The sequence below is a fragment of the Akebia trifoliata genome, chromosome 15 (assembly GCF_017979445.1).
Source record: "Akebia trifoliata isolate Shusen 1 chromosome 15, ASM1797944v1, whole genome shotgun sequence".
NCBI classification, from domain to species: Eukaryota; Viridiplantae; Streptophyta; class Magnoliopsida; order Ranunculales; family Lardizabalaceae; genus Akebia; species Akebia trifoliata.
Genome location: NC_141389.1, coordinates 26,678,472 through 26,702,883, shown reverse-complemented (window position 1 = coordinate 26,702,883; position 24,412 = coordinate 26,678,472). Strand labels below are relative to the sequence as shown.

At 33.0% G+C, this 24,412-nt stretch overlaps 1 protein-coding gene across 2 annotated transcripts; it reads left to right on the top strand.

The window, feature by feature from the left end:
* Positions 1 to 6,964: 6,964 nt before the first annotated feature.
* On the top strand, positions 6,965 to 13,112 carry LOC147384894 (uncharacterized). Of its 2 annotated transcripts, none has more exons than XM_086425930.1 (5): positions 6,965 to 7,647; positions 11,794 to 11,906; positions 12,011 to 12,051; positions 12,138 to 12,236; positions 12,705 to 13,112. In XM_086425930.1, exons 1-5 carry the CDS (start codon positions 7,149 to 7,151, stop codon positions 12,883 to 12,885), a joined length of 933 nt encoding a protein of 310 aa, XP_086282056.1. In that variant the 5' UTR covers positions 6,965 to 7,148; the 3' UTR covers positions 12,886 to 13,112. The 2 variants fall into 2 exon arrangements, with proteins under 2 accessions (XP_086282056.1, XP_086282055.1); XM_086425929.1 differs by having other exon boundaries at positions 6,967 to 7,647; positions 11,785 to 11,906.
* The last annotated feature ends 11,300 nt before the right edge of the window (positions 13,113 to 24,412 follow it).

Below are 24,412 nucleotides of genomic sequence, written 5' to 3'. Positions count from 1 at the left end.
AAATACCCTTGACATAGGACCAATTAAATCGATCATAACAAAATATAACCAAAGATTGATCTTATAGAAATAGGTTAGGCTCTTGTGAAAATTTGAAAATCCAAGTTCGACTTGCCTCTAGCCCGACCACCTAAAATCAAGTCAAATTTTGGCCAAGACGTGTCCTCGATGCAACAAACAAAATCATTTGATCATAAGTAGACAGTTAAAAAGATAGAAACATTAAAACAATAAATATGATAATTGGTAATACTGCCCAAAAGAAAATTACCCTTTAAGTCATATCAGTCCACATTGATTTTTATTTTTTTTCTTCTTTTAAGTTATCCATCACCAATCAAATAGGATAACCAGAATAATTATTGGGACTAGAGAAATTTATGTGGGAACAACAAGCAGGTTTGTTGGCTCATTTTTTGGTGGATAACGACAGCCATAAAAGTTACTCTTGAGCAATGAGTGTAGGAGTACTGTTTGTTTGTTTGAATGGGCCCAATCTATTATTAATTAAATAATTTCTTTATTGAATCATCATTATTTTAGAGTCACTTGAAGAACCCTAGAAATATAATATTCTCTTGCTCCAATACTTAAAAAAAAAAGGCCTAAGGTAACCCAAAGCCTAGGTAAGAGAAAGGCTATTTTTTCAACATCAAATCAATCATAGAACCTTAGATAAATCTTGGGAAGCTAAAGAAAGAAATCAATTTCAAAAGCAATACAAGAGGAATATATATATTTATTTAAATTCTTGGAGGACTATTTAGTCCCTCTTTTTATTGCTTCTATTTTATGGTCTTTTGAATGTTTAGGCATTAGAACTAATTATATTTGCATTTATTAGGATTTTTGCAAAATCAAAAATTTCAAAAGGGGTATTATATTCATATGAATTAAGAACTAATGTAATTTTGGACACCCACATTTTAGAGATCCCAGGAATCTCACATTCTTGTTGATCCATGTATATTGAAAGCATTCCAACATGGGTATTTTTGTAAGTTGGGGATGCCTTCAATACACGTGGATCAAGAGGGTTCCTGGGTCTCCAAAATGGGAACAGTTCCTCTATAGCCTATTTTTCCTGTAGCTTTTATAAACGGTTGAGGGTGTGTCACATCATTAAGACAGTTAAATCCGATCATTTCAATTTAGGAGTTAAGTGACCGTCCATTTTTTAACACGCTATCTAACCGAAAATGAGTTTTTTATTTTTATTTTTATTTTTAAATTTGATCTAAACCATGAGTATAAGATGATTGAGCTTTTTTTTTCTTCATTGTGATATTTTGTGGATTGTAGAATAAGAGCTTCAAGAAAAAAGGAGCTACAAAGGATCTGTTCCCCTCTAAAATGGGTGTCTTGAAAACCGTAGGCAATAACAAAAATGGTCTAAAAACAATTTGTTATTTTCAACAACCTTAGGAGCACAAACCTAGCTGCAAGGCCCAATTCTATATCCAGGGTATGAACACGTGTTTTCCCTTGTATAGCAATGTGATTTTCGACTATGAAAAAAAAAACTAGTATGTCAATTGACCTATATTCGAGGCAGGATTGGTCAAGAAAAGTATGACCAAATAGATGTTGTGTGGGACTAATTCCATTTATTAAGAGGGACGAGCTTGGATGTGGGCACATGCCTATCATGCTATTATCGTGAGATTATTGACCAAGATAGAAAGCCTGACCTAACCTGTTCATTTGTATTCTAAAACTGTTAAGAAAATAAAACCAAGTAGAATAAAGCGACGAGAAAGATGAGTAGTGGTTCAATTATATATCTTTTTGCCTCTCTACACTTTCTAATATATACCACATTCTTTAAGAAGATGAAGATATAGGATTTTTGTTTTAATCCAATGCTGTAAAATATTTCAATCCAACGATTTAAGTATGATTTGATTTTTTATTCATTCAACTAAAACAATGATATTTTGGCAATTTAAATGCTACAAGGGTATTTTGGGTGCTCAAACAATAGAACATCAACTCAACAAACATTGGTAATGGTTTGACCAGATCAATGAAAGTCCCGGGGGTAGATCTCATCTTCCCTTTTTTTTTTTCAATTTCAAAACTTAAGGATTTCCTAAGAAAAATCTATTTTTATTTTATGGATCAAGATCACGCGCCACCTATTTCACTAACTGTTTTGTGCCTTTTGTTTTACATGAATCATCCTCACCAAAAATCAGCTCATTCTAAAACTTCTAACCCATGTAGGACTAAATAAGTTGGTCAAATAGTTAGTTCTTGATCCTGACCCTTATTTGTTATATTTGAGGGTGATTTAGACATACCCCCCTATGTTTTGCTAAATATTAGAGACACCCCATTTTGTTTTGAGACGGATGACATGCATCCATTGACTTCAATCTTCTAAATAGACTTAGGGAAAAGACTCAAATGCCCTCAACTTTAATCTTTAGCCAAAAATTTAGTTTTTTGTTTTCCAAAACCAATCATCTTCAAGACCTCCAAGATAATTTTAGGGTATGTTTGATTGCACGTGGAAAATAAGGTGGAAAATCAATTTCCATGGAAAATGACATTTTTCAAGTGTTTGATTGCACATGGAAATGGAATTCATTTTTCACCCCATTCAAAAAGTCCACTAAATCATGGATTTCACTTTCCCACCCATATGGGTGGGAAAATAAAATCCACCCATGTTTTCCATCATCAATTATTCCCTACCACCACCACCACCATTACACTAACCTTGCCGTCGTCGTCATCGCCGTCGGCTCCGTCTCCGACCACCTTCTCTCTCTCTCTCTTCTTATTATTCTTCTTCTCCATCCCTCACCTCCTCCGCCACCACCACCACCAAGTTCTCCCCCCATTTTCCTCACTTACCTTCACCGTCGCCGCCACCGTCGTCGTCGTAATCGTCGCCGCCACCGCCTCCACCATCGTCGTCGTAGCAGCCACCGCCGCCACCGTCGTCGTAGCAGCCACCGCCGCCACCGTCGCCCTCGTCGTCGCCACATCCTCCTTCTCCTCTTCTTATTTTTTCTCATATTTTTTCCATGATTTTATCCAAGTGAAATCAAACAATGGAATTTGATTTTCCAACCCTACCTATTTTCCACAACTAATTTTTCATGGATTTCAAATTCATGGAAAGTGACTTTCCATGCAATCAAACATACCCTTAATCTATTCAACCTTATTTTCATCTGTCATTTTCTATCTTTCTCCTTTTATAAAATATCATAGATTTTTCTATCCAAAATTTCATCATTTTATACTTCCTAAAAAATAATATCTTTCATTGAGATTTGAAACTTGAAGATTTGAAGTAGATACAATCTTAAGATAGATGACAAAGGTTAAATTTTTTATCCAAAGAGGTTGAAGATGATGGGTTTTTGGAGGAAAAAAATATTGGTTTTTGGCAAGAAACTAAAGATGAGGGTATTTAAGTCTTTTTCTTTTAGTCTATTTAAAAGATTGAGGTCAACTATGCGTGTCATCATTTTCAAAACATAAGAGGGTATCTTTAATATTCAGCAAAAATATAGGGGGCTATGTCTAAATCACCATATATTTTATTATTCTATTTTTTTTTTCTCTATTTAGATTGAGTCTATTTTGCACAACTGTGAAGGGTGATATACTTAATATTGTAAATTCAACTATTTTCAAAACTCACTTGATATTTATATGTAATTAATTAATAATCTTTCAACTTTCAACATGATCAAAATGTTATCGTAGAGATTGAGATTGGCTAAATGAATCTTGTTCCTCCATTCAATTTTTCTCAGAGGCGTATTCTGTTATAAAAAAAAAAAAAATTATATCTATTTTTTTACTCTCTCAATTCACGTTCTTTTTTTCGTATCCTCTTGCTCTTTAAGAACCTTAAATGCACTCAGACATCATTAAACACAATAATCCATCTGAATCGATCTTTTTTCTTAATTTATTATCTATTGATTCTATTTTTTCATTTTTTTTTTTTTGAATGCATTCATTTCTAACTTGTACTTAAGTATATGCAATTTTCTTTTTAATTTCTTAAAATTTTCAAAATATAAATTGAACTTATAGATTTTTGAATTATTAGGAAAAAAGAAGAAGAAGAAATAACAAAAATGAAAGTCAAATATAAGAGACTAGAATTTGTCCTTTACATTTGGAAAAATGTATCCCTAGGAAAAAGTGTATTAATCTTGAGATGAGTAGAATTAGTCTTGAGGAAATCTGTGATTGTCCTGAAATCCTAACAATCCTGTTGATGGAGAGCCTCAACTGTGGGTTGAAGCTACTGCTATTGCCACCCCAACATTTACTTATTACACTAATTATTATTATTATTATTATTTTTTAAAATTAGTTATCACACCCTAATTAAATATTAAAATAGACTATTTAAACATTAGAAAGCATTACAACACATTCAAACAACTTCAACATTTGTTTACAACTAGGATTAGGCTCATATAAAATCCTAAATCTAACGAATAGAAATCTAAGAGAGAGTTTCTATTGGCACCCCAACTTTTACTTATTCTCAATCATTGGCTTATTATTATTTTTAGGATTTTTTTCAAAATCTGCGTAATTTATGTCCAAATTTTGATTTTTGTACAATATTCATTTTAATTCTCAAAACATGCATTTCAAGTGAATTTGTCACTTTATAATCAATGAATTCACTAGTATATCTACGAATTCGTAAATATTAAAAGTGACGAACTCACGAGTTCGTAAGTTATAAAAATAACGAATGCATGTTTTGCGAATTAAAATGAATTGTGTATCAAACTCGGAATTTCGTTGTATTCAACACACGAAATGGAGATTCACCCATTATTTTTTCGAGACGTTATAAATCGGCATAGTAAATAGTACACGATTGGCATGGCAAGGGCACAAAACCATAGATCTTTTTCTCGGAGATACACAAGGGAAAAAAATCAACGGTTCCTACCTTTGCCACATCAGACGCGTACCAATCACGTATTATTTACAGCGTCAATTTATCATTAGTCTATTTTATCAATTGGAATGTCATAAGTAAAAGTTGGAGTGCCAATAACATCTCTATAGGAAAAAAAAGCCTAGGCATACTAAAAGGTGACGATTTGTAAACAGTGACGCAATAACACTAACAGCCGTCTACATTACATTGATGGTAAGTAGAAGATATCACCTGAAAATGATTATTTAATCCATTAATTGTGATTTTCTACGAGAGGCCAAGATAAAATGGCTGAAATGCCCTTATTTTCAACTCTTGCCAAAATTCAATAAAATCCTTGACATATAAGGCAACCCTTAATTTTTTTTTTTTCCCTCAAAAGCTTTTGATTTTCTAAAAAAAAACCATGATTCAACTTTGGATTCATTTGGTAAAAAAATTAGACTAATGATTTTCTGACTCAATTTTTTTCACTTGGTCAATACTCGGCTAACATGGTAAAGGCACAAAACCATAGATCGTTTTCCTTATGTATCCCAAAGAAAATGATCTATGGTTTTTTGCCCTTGCCAAGTTGTATTGACTGAGTGAAAAAAAAATCGAGTTAGAAAATCACAACTCAAAAAATTATATAAGGTAAACATCTTATTTATGGCAAATGACTTTTAGACTCGTTTTTTGTTTCCACTTGGTCTGCACTCGATTGAGGTGGCAAGGGAACAAAACCATAGATCTTTTTTTTTTGTGTACTTGAAGAAAATGATCTATGGTTCTGTGCCCTTACCACGTCAGCGAAGTACAGATTGAGTGTCAAAAATCATGACTCTTTATTTATTTTCTTCGAAATTATTGTAAAAGAGAAATAATAGAGAGAAAATTGAGAGATTAATGAAATCATGCAAAGAATAAGTGGTGTTTTAGTAACCAAAATTATGATTGAATATAATACGTTTTCAACGAAATAATTAGATTTTTTGGCAAGTGGTGGATTAAATATCTGAAAGAAGGTTTTGTGGTCAAGGGGAACTATGTCATTAGTTTGAAAATGCATGATATAGCTAAATTCTCCTCATTTAATTTGTTGGTAGGTGTCCACATCTAATCTTGTTGGACCTAAAAGGTAAAAAAGAAAAAAGAGGGTGATTTATATATATCCCTCAATGTTTGGTAAATAATTTGAATAATAAAAACTTGCCGGAATGGATTGGATTTATTTAATATATTTCTTAAAGAAGGAATAGAGTGGATTTATTCTTAAATAATAAATTATAAGAATCCTAATAGGGTTTATATAGAAAACTGTAATCAATCTAAATTAAAGATAAGCTCTATCTTTTCAAAACTTACCAAATCTAATTATGCTTTTAATTCTATAAAATAGGATTTAGTGTATCATAATACACCTTATTACGATACTTCATATCTTATACTCTTAACGATATACAACTTGATCTTTTAAGAAACACGAGCAGAATATGACTTTGAAGATATCAACTTAGCTAAGTTGGTAAAGACGTGTGAAGTGTTTATCCTACGACCTTAGTTCAAATCTCGTAGAATGCTTAATTGAAGATCTGTAATTTAGTAAATCTTTACTAATCAAATTTCTGACGAAATCCTTATCTTTGCCTACTCTTACAAAATGCGTTTGTTCTGGAGTGACGAACAACAAACAACGAACTCGAATTCAATCCACGAACCCAAATTTTAGCTAGGACGATGAGGGTATTTAGGTCATTTTATTAGTCTTTCTAAGAAGACCAAGGTCAAATTATAAGTCATCAATTTTATAACACATGGCCCGTGGTGGGGGGGTGGGGTTTTCTCAAATATTTCACCAAACATGAATGGTCGTCACCAAACAAACTTTTATTTTCCAATAGTACCACCATAAAATCAGATTCCCCAAGCACATTCCAAAAGGATTCTATAAGGGTAATTTCGTCATAAAGTAATGATTTTGATCACAAACAAAAGTGAACCGTCAATTTGTACAAGTAGTTTCGAGTGTGGGGTCTCACTACCAACTTATATTTCTTTCCAAAAGTTCTCTAAAAACGCTTCGGCCATCGACACATTGCGCTCTCTTTCTTTCCCCTCCTCATCAGCAACAAATCTTCTGAGCCTTGTTGGTACACCATAACATGGCAGCGCAAGTTTAGAACTTAGTGTGTATTGGGGGGGCTAGCGCAGGATAGCAAGAAAGTCGGTGATGCTTGGTGTATTGTGCGCACGCCCTAAGCCTTGGATCCTCACGGCGTTATCCTTCACCCACTGCGCAGCTTATCATCGGCTCGAGTCTAGTAGCCCTATATCATTTGTTAATATTGCCGAAGATCGGCGTAGGCTCCATCACTCAAGCTCGTGTCGGCTCGGGAGCGTTGGTGGTGGAACCGCGTCGATATGGCATGCGATCCTTCCGTCCGGCGGCTCGGATCAACGTAACAGCATTCTGAAGTCTTCGTTTCGTTACAAGCAGAAGGGGGAAGGATCTTGGAACGTTGGATGGGATGTTCGTCCGGCTAGATGGCTTCACGGTTCCGACTCGGCTTGGTTGCTCTTTGGTGTTTGCTCCTGTTTTGTGCCTCTTGATGTCTACGGCGGGAATCTCGAGGTTGTAGATTCTAAAGATGAGGGTTTGGTTGAAGGTGGTACGGACGTGGTAAGGTCCGATGAGAACGATAAGTGCTCTCTTGATTACAGAGTGACTGGTTAGTTTCTCTCTTTAATTTATTAATTTTTTATTTTTAAATTTCTTTATCCTTGTATATATATATATATTTTTTTTTCATTTTTCATTTTTTAATTAATTGAGAATTTTTATAATTTAATGCTCATAATTGTATTTTTAGGTATTATTTACATTTTTGTTAATTTTTTTTTCTCTGACAAATATCTATAGAACTTGTTTAGTAAGATGTGGTAATAAATATTTGGTAAAGAGAAAAAAAATATTAGATGAGGAAATAATTAATTTGAGGTCGAATGGTGCTCCATGCAAGCCGCAAAAATTAAAATTTTCCATTGATTTTCAAAGCTTACATATTGCCTAAATTAATTGCTAATCATGTTATTATGTAACCTTTATTATTATTATTATTATTTATTTTTGATTTTTTATAAGCAAGTGAGTTTGTGGTTAGTAATTAGCACATGAATGTAGGTTTTAAACCCATGTCGTGGTATCAACATTCAAATACATTTTGATGACATTCATGTTTTTGGGGGTCAATGTTTCGAATTGGTCTCGGCTGATACCAATATGTATTAGCTGATACATTCCGATACAAGATGATATTTTGAATCATGCCGACACCTTTTGTAACTTTAACTATCATATTATCTGACTCCCTACCACCTATATTTAGGTACATAGTTTGCAATGTGCTCGGCCATTTGGAAAGAGAGGAATTCCTGGATCTTTGAGGATAAGGGGGGCTCTACTAGTGTGGTTATGATGATTCTACGGGTTTTTGTTGTTGTTGTTGTGTTTATGGTGTAAGGATTTTAAGGAATTTACAAGTGTTGTTTTAGGAGAACTTCATGTGTAGGGATTGGGTTTGTAATATAGTCCCCTTGTAAGTGCTTGTTTTGTTTGCTTCGTGTCTTCCATGTCTTCTTTGTTGGTCACCTCAACCGCTTTAATTCAATGTGCATTTATCTAATTAAACAAAATTAGGTACATAAGATCCTCTAGAAAAATGACGTTGCTTGCAAAGTTAATATCACTTTGGAATTGGATATCAAAAAAGATAGATGCAAGCACATTTATCGTGATACATTAATACTTATTTTGTGACCCATTTGTTTTCTGTGTTTGTTGATGGTTATTGCAAGCAATGGAGTTTTTTTTTTTTGATACATGGGTATCCAGACTTAGTCCGACTAATCCCATGGACACGCCCATCACCACTTCCAGCACGTGCCTTGTGTACCTGGTCTTTTAAAGCACTAGGGAGGTGACTAACAAGGGGTGAAGTGATTCGAACTCAGGACTTCTACTTCATGAGGCATGGTCCTGGCCATCTTATCGACCCATTGTTGGTTGCAAGCAAAGGAAAAAAAACATACCTATGATTGATCATCGTCAAGGCCTTGTTCTGAAAAATTGGGCTTGGGTTAAGAAATCCTATTCATTCATTCTATTAAACAAAGGGTTAAATTTCATGAAAGGAGGTGGCAAAATTTGTATGCGGCTGCCAACCTATCCCAACCATTCCCTTTTATTTGGGCGGCTTTGCTTATCTTGTTGCTTATCTTACAAGTCTCAATCTGTATGAACAAAGCTTATTATCGGTGATGGTTATCAATCATGATTTGGGATTTCTTGTTAATGCTGCATTTGTCGTCATGAAATCCGCATTGCATATGCTTCAATGTATAATGATTGTAGTAATTTATTAGATAATGACCTTGTCGCACCTGATTGCGAAAACTTTGGGGATGATTTGAAGATGATCTTTTCATGGGACCATCTTCAAAATATTTGATCTTGCCTTAAAAGTTGATCAATTTTGAGACTCAATACTTCTTCTATCCTTGTAATCCTCACTAAGCGGCGTTATTGCTAATCTTACTTTATCATATTGATTTTTTATCATCATCATTATGAGCTAGGCCAAACTTTCATCGCATTCTGATTCAAATGGGGAACAAGCCTCCAAGGCAATATTGTTAAACGTGTTAATTCTTCATTGATTTTAAAGCTTACATGATGCCTATTTTAAGAATATATCAATAATAATTTATGAAGACATCTTCCCGAGGACGTGTAGTACTTCCTATCTTTCCTCTACTTTTAAAATGAATTAACATATAGTTGAGAATATTTTTTTTCTTTGGTCTCAAAATTTTTATATTGTTATAATAATTTTTAATCCACAAGTCGGTTTGTAGTAAAAATGGATCCATTAGAAATCTCTAACCAATTATTTCTTGTTAGCCATTAATTGTATGCTTACATTGTTTTAAGATTAGCTATGGTACCCTTAAAACTTGATTCCTTATTATCAATTAAGAACTTGATGTATTATTTGCTGCATATCTCCTTAACCTAATTCTAATTCTAGACTTATGCACTTCCCCATATATAGAAAGTTATCATGCTACTAGAGCTTGCATGTGCCTATCGACACGGGCATCCTTTTTGTAGTTAAGGGGGGAGAAGATAAAGAAAATGAAGTTCGAGGGGTATTTGAAAAGGGAGAGAAAAGAAAAGACTACATAAAGTTGAAGTGGTATTCTTGGAAATGAAGCTATTAGAGGAAAGGCAATAAAGTTTGAGGGGTATTCTTGGGAAGGGAGCAGAGGGAAAAAGTTGGTAGTTGTCATCGAGATACGTGTGAGATTTAATCTCAACCCCTCTTTATGAGGGGATAAACATTGGGAAGACAACCATTATATTTGGACGCGTTTGGTTGGTCACCTAGACCGACCGCACATTGTTTTATTTAATGAGAATTTTTTGCTTAGAAAAAAAAAAGACATCATCCTATTTTATTACATAGACTGGTGTTTGCCTGTGCCTACCAGCATGAGCATGATCTTTGGGGTTAAAGGGGTAGAAGAAGAAAGTCAATAAAGTTGGAGGAGTATTATTGGAAAAGGGGTAGAAGAGGAAAGACAATAAAGTTGAAAGGATATTATTGGAAAAGGGGAAGAAGAAAAAAGGTAATATATGAAGTTGAAGGGGGTATTATTGGAAAAAGGGTTAAAAGAGGGAAGGTGATAAAGTTGGAGGAGCATTCTTGAAAAGGAATGAAGAGAAAAAACAATAAAATTGAAAGTTGTCCTCGAGATACTTGTGAGATTGAATCTCAACCCCTCTTTATGGGGAAGACAGCTATTATGTTTTATCATATAGATTGTTTAACGCTAGCTATCATATTATCTTAACTCTCAAAGTGAATCTAAAATCTGATACTCCCTATTTATAGGATTCGATACCTTGACTCTCATTGTTTTGTCCTTGTCGAGAATGGAAATAGATAGTAAATGAGCCTTGAAGTTGACAGAACAGAAATCCAACCTATATTTACTACATATCAAATTACTTACGACTAATTTGCTTAACTACCCTCCGAAAAAATAGATTTTATTTTATTTTTATTTTTAAAAAGTAAAGATGGTAATGTTTGATTTTCAAGTTCATTGTCACAAAATAATGGTGGCTAGAATAGATTTTGGGAATTTAATTAAAAGAGGGCTTCTTTTTTTGTCAAACAATCGTTCATTTTTGTTCTTTCTTTCTTTGTCATTCCATATGTGATGGAGCTTGCGAACACCACGTGGATGGGATGAGGCATTGTAATGTGCATTATAACATTATGATGAAATAATGATTTCTTTGGGTTCAAGATGAATTGCTTTCTTAGGTTAAATAATAATTTATTAAATAGAAATTTTGGATTCTTTCTTTATTCTTTTTCCTTCATGCATTTGTGTTTGACATGGAAGCTCTATATTGTGCCGCTACATAGGTCTTTTTTTTTTTGTTAAATTGATAAAGAAAAGAAAAAAACTGCAACAAAAGGGAAGGTTGAGGTGACCCACCCAAGAACAAGAAAAGAAGAATAACAAACTAAAGAACTGTAATGTTACAAATTCGTTCAGACTAAAAAGTCCTTAAAAAACACCCCTTTGAACATTTTGAATATTTTGCACCCCAAAAAAAAAAAAGAGAGCCTAACAATCTAAGTGATCAACTCTTGAGTTGATTGCGCCTTTCCTTCAAAGGTTCTAGCATTTGTTTTTGTTTCTTTGAACTCTTTGGTTACGAAGGTTTTTAATACTTCATGGATAGAGATTTTGTGAAGGACAAAGGGGAATTAATACTAAAGACATGGCAGGGGTGCCAGCTGATGGTCGATGCCTCTTTAGAGCTGTGGCACATGGGGCTTGCTTGAGAAAAGGAGAAGAAGCTCCAGACGAAACTCGTCAAAGAGAACTCGCTGATGATTTAAGAGCTCAAGTGAGTACCAATCTTCACTATTAATGTTCTCTTTCACTGATCAATTTACAATCCTCTTGCAGGACAATGTGATGTCTTTTAATTTTATGAATAATAATTTGTAGGTTGTAGATGAGCTGTCAAAGAGGCGTAAAGAAACCGAATGGTGAGATTTTTTTTTAGTGTATTGTAGATATCTCTGTAATCTGTTATGGGGATAAATCTAATTTAATCTCTCCTTGATCTTCTCAGCTTCATTGATGGAGATTTTGATGCATATGTGAAGAATATTCAAGAGCCCTATGTGTGGGGAGGAGAACCTGAATTGCTGATGGCTTCACATGTTCTTCAGTGAGTTTTATGTAAAATTTTTCCTAAAATAGTTTTCTAGTATTACTTCAAGAGACAGTTTGGTCATCCTCTTCGTGAAAGTTGAAACTAAAACCTGTCTCTATACTTATATTTGGGGGAAGCAGGCACAATGCATGTTTTGCTCAAGTTTCTGAGGGCAATGTTGGAAAATTTTAAATCGATGGCAATAATACTTTTATATTTAAATAAAAATATTTAGATACTGTTGAGAGTTTTCGAATGGTACTATTTTTATCATTAATCATCTTACAAATTGGAGGTTGTGATGTTTGGAAAATATCCAAACTGGACTAGAAAAAGTTATCGATTCCAATGCGTCATGCTTCGTTATATAGTAGTGTAGATGTTCTATTTTCATGTCAACATATGGATTTATAGATTGAGAGTGAACTATTGTTGCTTGGTTTATAATTCAAATTTGAGAAATCAATTTTACTCTGAATGCAGGACACCAATATCGGTCTTCATGATGGATAGAAAGTCAGGAAAGTTGACGCACATAACAACCTACTGTGAGGAGTATGGAAAGGATAAGGAGGATTCTATCAATGTGTTGTTTCATGGGTATGGTCACTACGACGTTTTAGAGAGTATTTCGGTCCGTGGTCACCTAAAAATTGATATTTAGAGGCTGGTTATGAAAAAAAGGGACTTGTTAGATTAGATGGAGACAGTGTTTGTTGGGTTCTTTTGATTTTAGTGAGACTTTTTTTTTTTTTTTTTTGCTCAATTAAGTTTTTTAGAATAAGCTCAATTTTATTATACCGATCTTGATTCAAAGAAAGAATTAGATACACCAATTTCTAATGACTTCATATCACATGAATCAATAAAATAAAGTTATTTTTTCCTCCATTTTTTAGTGTTGATTGTGCAAGACTTCAAAAGTATTCTTTAGGGTATTGCCTTGTACCTCACAGATGTGCCTAGAGAGGTGAAACTTGAACGTGAGAACATTATTGTTACGAGGGGTTGAGAGATAGAGGTGCTTAGCTTTCATTCCGAGCTCCTGTTGGTGAAGAGGTAAATATATTAAACTGGTTTAGCATTGTATGTCTCTTTTCATTTCAATCTGTAATCATTGAATAAATGCCTTGCATCCTTGATATGGTATTAGAATGTTATTTCGTTCTTATTAGAATACAAACCATCTTATATATTTAGGAAATAGACTTTGGTTTGTCGATCCAATTCATGTATATTTTAAGTAGCATAGCTGTAAACAATGGTTTCCGTTGCTCTGATCGTTAAAAGAATATCCAATGAACTTAGGTTTGTTGAGATTATCCTTAATTATTTAGAGATGTAACTACATAAATTCAAGACATTGCGACTGACTTTCCGATGTTACTGAAGATCATCTAAATTCCAATCTTTGTCTTTAAGATAAATGCCTCTAGACTTTAATTATATTGCTTACTTTTTCATGTTGAATAATGATTTTCTGACGCCCCATCCGACACATGCCCCCTGATGTGGCATGTGTTAGAATCATAGATTCTTTTCCTCGAGGTACACAACTGTACATGTGATTTATGGGGATGTACAGTTGTGTATCCCAAGGGAAAAATCTATGGTTCTAGCTCATGCCACGTCAGGGGGTGTATAGGTGAGTGAGAGGGGGCGTCAGAAAATCCTCACTCTTTCATGTTTTGTATGTTTTATAAAAAGAGGATCCTTCACATATTTTCTTCAGTTGCTCTTTCACTGTCTTGAGTAGTCTGCGAAGGTTGATCCCATTTTTAGAACTGTTTTGTTGATCTATTTGCATTTTTGAAGTCAATTCATCCAATCCCCTAACCTCATATAACTAGGGCTGCAACCTGGGGGGCCGGCTCAAACTTAACCCAATTGATGGGTGAGCCTAGGTCACAATATCTCAACCCAACCTCAGCTCGAGTTGAGGGTTCGGGTAACTCAATTCAACCCGAACCCGATGCTATATATTATAGTATATTAAAAAAAAATTCTTTTAGTTATATATTTATTTATTTTTTTAATTATTTCTTCCTACATAAATTTGAAGGGAAGCGTATCAAAAACTTTTTTATTTAGCTTTTTGATTCCTTCTTATTATTATGACCTAGGGATAATTGAACATTATTATTGTTGTATGGTTATATTGGGCTGGGCTTGGTTTAAATCCAACACCATTTGTACATGTTGGTCTGTGGCTTGGTGGGCTGTGACCAAACCAACCACTTTTTCCCAGATTATTGCTCATTGGACCCACTCCTACATTTTTTTTTATGTGTTTGTTTCTAATTTTATATTTTTTAGTTTTTCCACTCATTTGTCTCAATATTGTTCTCTTTCCCTTAATTTATTAACTCAATACTTTTTTACGATCCCAACATTCAACTCTATATAGTATAACTGATTTACTATATTGTCTTATAAAATCTTTCTTTCAATTTTATTGGGACGTGTTTGTTACGTAGCATTATTGTTAACCCTATAAAATTTTAAAATCTTTCTTTCAATGGTAATTTCAGACCAATGAGCGGTTGATGCCTGTAGGTCATGAGTCCGATACCTAGTATGAGCATTAATTCCTCCGTGGTCACCCGTGAGGTGTGTGATGTACAAGCGTTGCACGTTTCTTGGGACTAGTTCTTAGACAAGACCATGGTCTATAAACTAGGCAAAGCCCAGTCCACTACCTATAAGGATACCAAGTTATCAGAAAGAAATATTCAAGTTGAAGGTTCTCAAAGTACGAGAATTTGGTTTGAGATAGTGGAAGTAGTTATGAACGCTCTTTTAATAGTAGATAGATGTGGCTTTTAATAAAATGAAAGTACAAGAATAAGATATGTTTTGTCAACTCTTCAACAACAGAAGATGTGGATTCAAATATAATATAATAGAAGAACAAAATTTGTTTATCCAACCCCAAATCCTTAGGATAAGCCTTTGAAGGATTGTTATCATTTTATTTAACATGATTATTTAAATGTTTTGTTTAAAACACATTTTAAAATTCAACAATAGCCTTATTTAATGTTACTAAGTTTATTTTTCAATAATTGTTTTTGAAGGTGTCAACTTGCTAAGTTAGGTTAAAAAAATAAAATAGAAAAAGTTAAATTTTCAAAATACTTTTAATATCATTTGAAGGTGTGTCATTGGGTATCCATTAACCGAAATCGAAAACCCGGGTTCCAATTCCATTTTTATTGGAACTGATTAAAGTCAAGTCTAACATTGAACCAGAACATTAGGTTCTATCCAATGGGTACTACGGGTATTTGGAATCGACTTATTTTGTCATTTGATTTTATACTATAAATGATTTAAGGTATTCTTTTATTTCAAAATTAATGTATGTTATATAAAGTTCTTCAATTTTTCATATAAATTATCAATTGGAGCTTAAAATGAGCCATCTTTTCTAAAAAATTATTACTTTAAATAAAATAAATTTTTAGTTGTGAAAAAAATAAACCTTAAACCCTAAACTTATAACTAAATTAGTAGATAATATGCTAATTTTTTTAATTGAAAAAAGTTTATAATAATTTGAAATACCTTTTTAACATTCGAGTCTAGGAATTGGAGCCAATGGGTACCCATATTTTTCCATGGTTCTGGTTCCATTTACTTTGGAACCGACAAAAACCGGAACCAAAATAAATATAATGATTATTGTTTTAAGTTCATTAAGAACCAAACCAGAATCAACCCATTGACACCCCTAATCATATGCTCAAAGGGTAAATTTACAACGGGGGACACTTACCCTCCAGAAGAATATTTAGAACTTATACAATTTATATGCTATTGCCACAGGTGACAATGGTGTAAAACAAAATCCACCGCTACCACCCCCACATAAAAGTTCAAATTTTTTAGCATTCTTAGTGCTCCTCAAACAAACTCCGGGGCTTATAAAAAAAAAAAAAAAAAATCCAAAGCGGATTTACTGTGGGGGCAGTAGGTCACTTGCCGCTGTCCCCCACCCCAATTTTTTTACAACTTATGCAATAAAATCCGCCGCCACTACCCCATAGAAAAGTTCAAAATTTTTATATGTCTTAGTTTCCCCACCCCGACCAAAAAAAAAAATCATGGCTGGTGTGCCCTTAGATAACCTTTACACGTATTTGCCCAGCAACAACAAAAATCACGAGAACGTTTGTAAATAAATTTTGTAACTTTTTTTTGTATTATAAAACTTTTTTTAAGAATTTTGGTGGTTCTTGTAAAAATTTTACAAAGTAAATCATTTATATTGCAGTATTAAATAACCCTAAAAATCTATTTTAGAGTTTTTTTTTTTTAAATAAGTATATTGTAAATGATTTACAATGTACCCAACAGCGTCAAAAATCAAATAATTTGTTCAATCATTGGTTTACTTGTCATGCACCCACCATAAGAAAACAGTCAAATCTGAATGCTGGCAGTTGGGCTGTTTTGTTTTATTTTGTGTAGGTCTATTTAGTGTTTAGTCAAAGTCAAACAGTTAAGATCAATGAACAAAACAGTGACACGTGGTGGACTTTGGAGTCGACACCTACCCAATGGAGGTTGTAGTTAGTTGTGTGGGAGTACTAAATAGAGAATTCTTTACCAGTCAAAATCTTCCAACCACTTGCACACAACTTGGTCCTTGTTGCATTACTGATGATGTAAACAATCCTATCCAATTCATGCCCTCCACCCTTGAACCATCACCCACTTGGATCAATTTTTGGTTTATAGAGTCAACAATTTTGCCTCGTACAAACAATTATTTATAAAAAGTTCATCAATCACCTGTCAAACAATTAAGAAACAACAACAAAAAATTTATTTATGAAGTTCTATAAGTTTTACTATAGGGAGTGATCGGAGGCCCTACAGAGAGTCAAATATTGTGCCAAATTATTGTCAATAGATGGGTTAAAACTTTGAAGTTTCTGAGTTGATTGATTTTTTAAGAGGATGATCTTTACAGTGAGGAGATTAATCCTCATAAAAAATCGGCCTATTATGAAATTTCTAATCCCAATTTACAAGTTGAAGAATTGTGGACCGTCGATTATTTGTAAACTACTTTTGATTGGGTTAGAACTCTTAGAATAGACTATTTTTTTTAGGATGTCCTCGCAAAAAATCAGCTCATTTTAAAACTTTTAGCCTATATGTTAAAAAAATGTTTGATTTTTTTTTAGGGTCTCTCAACACTTTCCTTTTACTATTGTATATGTACTGATGCAAATGAATTGGTCCATGTACACTTTAAATGAAATGGTAATGAGTAGAGTTAACGTGAAGGACAAATTAAGAGGACATAGGTTTGAAGGTCAAGAGATTATTGTAATTTGCACGTTTACAGAGTTATGTTTTTTTTCCTGAGAAATTTATCACTTTACATCTCGTTAGACGAAAGAGATATTTTAGTAATTTTGTACCCATTTTTCTATTAAAAAGACTTCTACAAAAGCAATCCTTCTTTCTCATGGGGGAAGCTTCCCCATCTTTTTCTTTTTCGACTCGAATAATGATTTCGATCTGTCTTTTCAATTTAATCTATTTCTCCATGTTCATTGGTTTAAAGTCTTCTCGGGATGAGACTCAAAATCAATAATCCAACAACTTTCAAGGAGAACCATTCAATTTAGTTTTGAGAATTGAGAGGTATTTGTCCATTTTTGGCTAATGGGTTCATAGATGCATTGAATCCACAACATTGACTATTATTGGGATTTTTACTAATTTTACAAAACTAGAGTGCATGTTTTATATTCTTATTTACTTTTCTTTTTAATTTTTATTTATACATTGGACAACAACTAAAGTGAGCTCAGATCAACTCACTCGCTATGACAATACCACCTTCACTGAAAAGGAAAAAGAAAATTTCTCCATGAGAGTTCTAATCATAGTTTTAGAACTCGAAAACTCAATTTGATGAGTCCAAATAACAAATATTATATATAGGGGGCGGTTCAAGGGCCATATGTAAAAACATATGAAAAAACAATGGTTTTTCAAAATATGAGTTAGAGATTTTGGATTGAGCTGATTTTTTATGAGGATGGTCATTATGATGAGAAGATCATCCTTACAAAAAATCAGCTCAATCATAAACTTCTAAATCCATCAAAAGTGATTTACAAATTATTGACAAAAATTGGCAAAAAAATCGATGGTCCACATTCTAAATCACTTTTAATGAGGTTAGAAGTTTCAGATTGGACTGATTTTTTTTTTCGGATGATCTTCCCATCATAGAGATCATCCTCACAAAAAACCAACTCAATCCGAAACTTCAAACCCATATTTTGAAAATTTATTAATGTTACATTGTTTTTACATATGTTTTCTCATATGTCCCTTGAACCTGACCCTTATATATATACCCAAATAATTTGATTGAGTTTCTAACCTGACTCGGTGTATTTTGAAGTTAACATGGCCAAATTAATGGGTTGAACGACTTGATGATTTGCCGATTTAACTTGGCAAGTTGATTCCATCAAGATTCGGGACCCTATCATCTCAAAATCCAAGTCGACTCGACAGAGTTTCAAGTCAACTCAACGAGTTTTACAACTTGGGTAAGCCATCATGAATTTGAAGACACCACATTCATGTTTCATTAGTGAGGGGGTCTGTTTCTGTTTCTGTTTCTGTTTTTGTTGGGAGACAACATTTTTGGGTGGAGGGAAGGGCCCCATGATTTGTTGGATAGAGAGCAAAATACAATGAACCTCACAATTAAATTAAAATATAGATCAGTTATATGCTGCCATCCCAATCCCATCTGTTTATATATGTGGCCACAATTCACTTCTGTAGGGTTCTCACTGCTCCTCTATATATATGCATTGAAGAAGACATTCATAGAGGAAAGAAAAGTCCCAATTGTGGGAAAATTTTGATTTGCCCTCCAATGATTTATGAAGAAAAAATATGATCTTGACCATGTAAACATGAAATACAACGGTCAAAATGTATCTTCAGATGAGTATTCTTGCGATGTATCTAATCGAAATATGTAAAATTCCAAACCATTAAATCTACCTTTGAGACTATTATGTGTTTGCTCACTAATAATTGGAACCCAACCCTATATTTGTACATATAGACGGCTCCAATATTTTTCCAATAATATGGTCATAATTGTGTTTGAGGTAATATTTTGGATACTAAGGGTTTGTCTTTATTGGAAAAGATAAGGATATCTTGGTAAAAATATTAAAAAGCATGTAATATTTAAATACTAAAATATTTTTATTTCATAATTGAAAGATAAAACAGTTAAGAATAAGTCAAAATTGGGACCAAAATTTTGTCCTCTATGGTTGAAAGTTTTCGAATGGGTTGATTTTTTGTGAGGACGAAGATCATCCTCACAAAAAATCATTCCATTCTGAAACCTCTAACCCATAAAAAATGATTTACAAATTAACGATAAAAATTGACAGCTCACAATTCTTCAACTTGTAAATTATGGGGGTTTTTTTTTTGTGAGGATGATTTTTTTATCAATATGATGATCGTTCTCACAAAAGATCAATTCATTCCGAAACTTTTTACCCATTTAGGATAAAACACTTTGACTACTTTCTTGTGTCAAGGTCAAGGCATGAGGAAGAAACGATAAAAGACGTAAAAAAAATCGTAAGTAACATAAATATTTTCCTTCTAGTTATAAATATAGAAGCCTCCAATACTTTTCTAATACTTTTATTTATATCTAACTAGTCTGATATGGATGTTTCTTCCGGATAAGTTTGGGAGCCCAGCTATATCTTGACTATGTCATCAAGAAATATTCGTCCTACTTGATGGCTCAAGCAAGACTTATCCTAGGTTGAGTTCATGTTAGAATTCAATAATTGCTATAAAACTTTAAAAAAATAAAAAATTAACTCCAACCCTTCATAAAACAAGTTTGATATGACCTCTTCTAAAGAGAAATTTTTTTTGATAAGGGTGCATGCATGAACTGACACGTCATCCAAGGCATAAATTTATTGTTTTTAGAATTATTTTTAGAGTCAACTCGCCAAGTGACATACTCAATCAACTCCCTAATATGGGCAAGTTTGAAAATCATAAATTTGTACATCTTAGGATACCCTTTTTATGAGGGAAATTGTGTATCCCGAGACATTTAGATCTACGGTACCCGAACTCATCACGTCATGGAGTCATTTGAGTATGCCACCTGGCAAGTCAAATGGATTGTTGTCACGACTCTTATTTTTATTTTTATTTTTAAAAAAATCCAGATGGATTATTGTAGGGTTTTTAATTGTTGTCGGTTTCGATTCCACTTATTTTAGAATAGAAAAATAAACATGATGATGGCACAAATTTATTGATTATTGAAGGGATTTTACTGAGTCGTGTTTTGGTTTGATTCCTAAAAGGTCTAGAACTAAGAATCATTTTTTTAGTTTTTATTCTAAAATAAGTGGAATCGAAACCGTAAACAATTACATATGCCCTTGAATACTGATTCTTCCTTCATCTCACAATTTCTCTCTTCTAAATTTCAAGCTCTCTTTCCATTTTTCATGGCTTCTTGGAACGCCAAAGATTATAGGAAGAGTTGGTACAAAGGGGGTATGATTCAATGTTTTATGAGGAGATTATATAGAATCTATCGAAAACCTGTGATTATCTAAACAATAATCTGAATTGTGGTTTCGATTTTGGTTCCGGTTGATTCAAATCATTTTAGATCCAACTCCAATCATGTAACAAAAAAGAGCTGGAACCGGGTTTTTTTTTTTTTTTTTATTTTAATTTTGGTTCCATTTCGATTAAATGGGTACCCAATGTAATTGTAATTATAAATTTGATTACCAAAAAATTATAATTTTTTTTAATGAAAAAAAAATAAAAATCTATGATTAAGAATTGACTGTGAAAAGTTGTCAATTCTATAGTCTATGTTATTAAAAGCTCATACTTGAAAATTCCACTTCGAGGTTCAATCAGCGAGTAATTTACGTAACATAATTTTTCTAATTGAAATGAGATGAAAATTATCTGTTCTTTTATATTTAATAATAGATTTCTTCAGTCGTATCTTAAAGAAATTTTCTTTCTTTTTGTCTATATTATAATTCTAGTTAATCGATCTTGATCATATCTATTTTTGTGATTCTTGGAATGATGATAATTAACACATTTCTGTATCTAAAATTTACAATGACTTGTTTTGTTTTTTTGTTTTTATTATATATAATCTACTTAGTTTTGATGATGTGACACTCATCGATTTTTTGTGCTTATTGCTACAACTACGAGTCCATGTCACATATGTCATGTTAGTCAATAAAGAATTCTTGATATGTAAAGGGTGCAATAAATTACAATCATTTCATGTTAAAAATGAAATACTCCAACCTTGAGGGATTGGCTCAATGGCAATTTCAAATTGATAAGTGGTGAAAGTCTGTAGGACGTGAGTTCAATACCCAGTATGAGCATTAATTCCTCAATGGCCACCTATAAGGGCATACCCTCACTTACCTGATGCGTGTGATGTGCATGCATTGCACGTGCCCTGGGACTAATCCTTGGACAAGATCATGATCTATGAACTGAGAAAATCCCGGATAAGGGTCCGATCTACTGTCTACAAGGATACTCAATTATCATAAAAATAAAAAATGAAATACTTTGAGATGTGCATAGTAAATATCAAAGAATTTAAAGAAAATTTGCAAAACTCAAAGTTGAGACAATTCCCCCCACCCCTACCCCTACCCCCCTCCTTCCAATAGATATCCCATTCTCAAAGTCGCAGTTATTAATCGAAATGCAGTTTAACTACTCGTATAAATTTACCCAGACAAAAGTAAGGAGTTGGAGACCTATCTCCTTTGCCGAGAGGTCGAGATCAATTCCCCCCACCCCTACCCCTCCCCCCCTCCTTCCAATAGATATCCCATTCTCAAAGTCGCATGATTACTTCAAAGGTGTCTAAATGTAAGCACTGGAATTGACAACTTACCAACTAAATATGATCCCTTATTGGATTTATTGTATGTGTATGATTTTCTAACGACCCCCCTCCGACACATCACGCCCCCATCACAGAATCATAGATCATTTGGCTCAGGATATGCATAATCATAAATCTTTTTCTTATGTATCCCAAGGCAAATGATCTATGGTTCTATGATGGGGATGTAGGGGGGGGGGGGGATCATATTATCACGACTCTTATTGTATATTTGGATTCATTGAATGTATATTCCTATACACGCATGTAGAATAGACATTAAACCTATAGCAACGATGGCATTTGGTATAAAAAGCTTTTGTGGACATTTTGATCATTAACTTATATTTTTTCAAAATGTTGATAATTAAGTTCAAATCCTAAAAATATTTTGTATGCTTCGGCTCAAATCTTTTTGTTTTTGGCATTTTGTTCATACAATAATTGAAACATTATGAATATTTTGGTAAATAATTTAAATCTTAGAAACGTGTAGTAATGAAAATTTTCTTAAGACTTTTCATCAAATGGACGGTTGAGATAAAGGGAAAAACATATTTTCTAGAGATCAATAGTAACCTTCTGGGATGCATTTTTCTTGGGAATCCCTAGCATTTCAAGTATCTGTATGATGGAGAGCCTCACCTCACCCTTGGTTTGAGGCTAGTATTCTCCTTTATCTAAAATAGTTTTTTTTTTTCATTTGGGGTTTTGGAATCTAACCTTTTTAGAATGAATAATAGTTTGACTTCGAAAAACGCTTTTTGAAAAATGGGAAGCTAAAAGATATCCTATAAAGGTAGCACCAAACACTAAAAAGCTATAACAGATTAATACAAATCAACCAATTGAGTGATTAGGCCCGTCAACTTGTATTATATTTTATAATAGATTCGTGATAATATCATTCCCCCTTATGCCCCCATCACATAACTGTAGATCATTTGCTTTGGGATACAAAAGAAAAAGATTTATGAATCTACATATCTCGGAGGCAAATGATTTATGATCTTATGATGAAGGCGTATGTGTGGGGGGGGGGGGGGGGGGGGGGGGGGGGGGTGGGCGGGGGCGGGGGGGGGGGGGTCAGAAAATCATTATTCTTTATAATAGGAGAACTTCAACGATGGCTCTTGACCTCTAACGTGACTAATGTGTAAGTGATGTTAGCGAACAACAACTATTAGAAGCACTCATGACTTGAACAATAAGAAAATAAAAGAATTACAAAAATGGTCGTGGACGGTCCCAAAAATAATAAAATTTTCTATGAAAAAATGATTAAAATTTGGGTAAATATCCATTTTTCATAAATGACTTCATTTTATTGAAAACAAGTATAAAAATGAATCTGTAAAATGCCATTTTAAAAACAAGTGTTTAATAATTGACACGTAACTTGTAATCTAGATGTCTATTAAACTATTATTATTTATGTTTTTTATAATGAATATATTATTTACAATTATTATACAAGTCTTTGAAAATTTGGTTAAAATATCTTTATTTTAATCAAATTAGATGTGATTGTTGAAATTCAATCTAACTTATTCTGATGAAATGGTTTACCCGGACTAGATTGTTTGATAAATGGATCAATCACATTATAATGCACGAGTCATCATAAAAGGATGGTAGTGATGGAGAATATATATATACATATATATATATATGAATTAGGATATTCTAGATTAGGAAGTGTTAATAGATTAGAATAATTATATCAGGTCAGTTTCCTTATCTTAGTTGATGTAATGTTTATAAATATTTTATTGGAATTTATCTAATTAATCATCATAAATTTTTTAATATAATTAAATTTTCTCAAAGATTTGAATTCAATTGCATATATTAAGACGTTTCATGCTAACATGGGATATGGAAAATTGTAGTAAAATTTCTTTGATGTGTTGCCACAAGATATAATAGTCTAGTATACACCACCGTTGTTCTCATCTTTAAAACTAATATTGAAAATAAAAAAAATCGATGCTTTTCACTCTTTTGCCAGGAAAAAAAAAATTGAAAATATGAAAATACCTTTTAAAACATTGACAAAAAAAATTAATTCTTATGTCAACTAAAAGATTTTATAAATAAAAAGCCAAGAAATGAGACTGTTTTGATTCAGTTGCAATAATAAAGAAAAAATGATAGTAGATTTTATTTTTTCATGAGTATAGGTAAAAAAATGAAATTC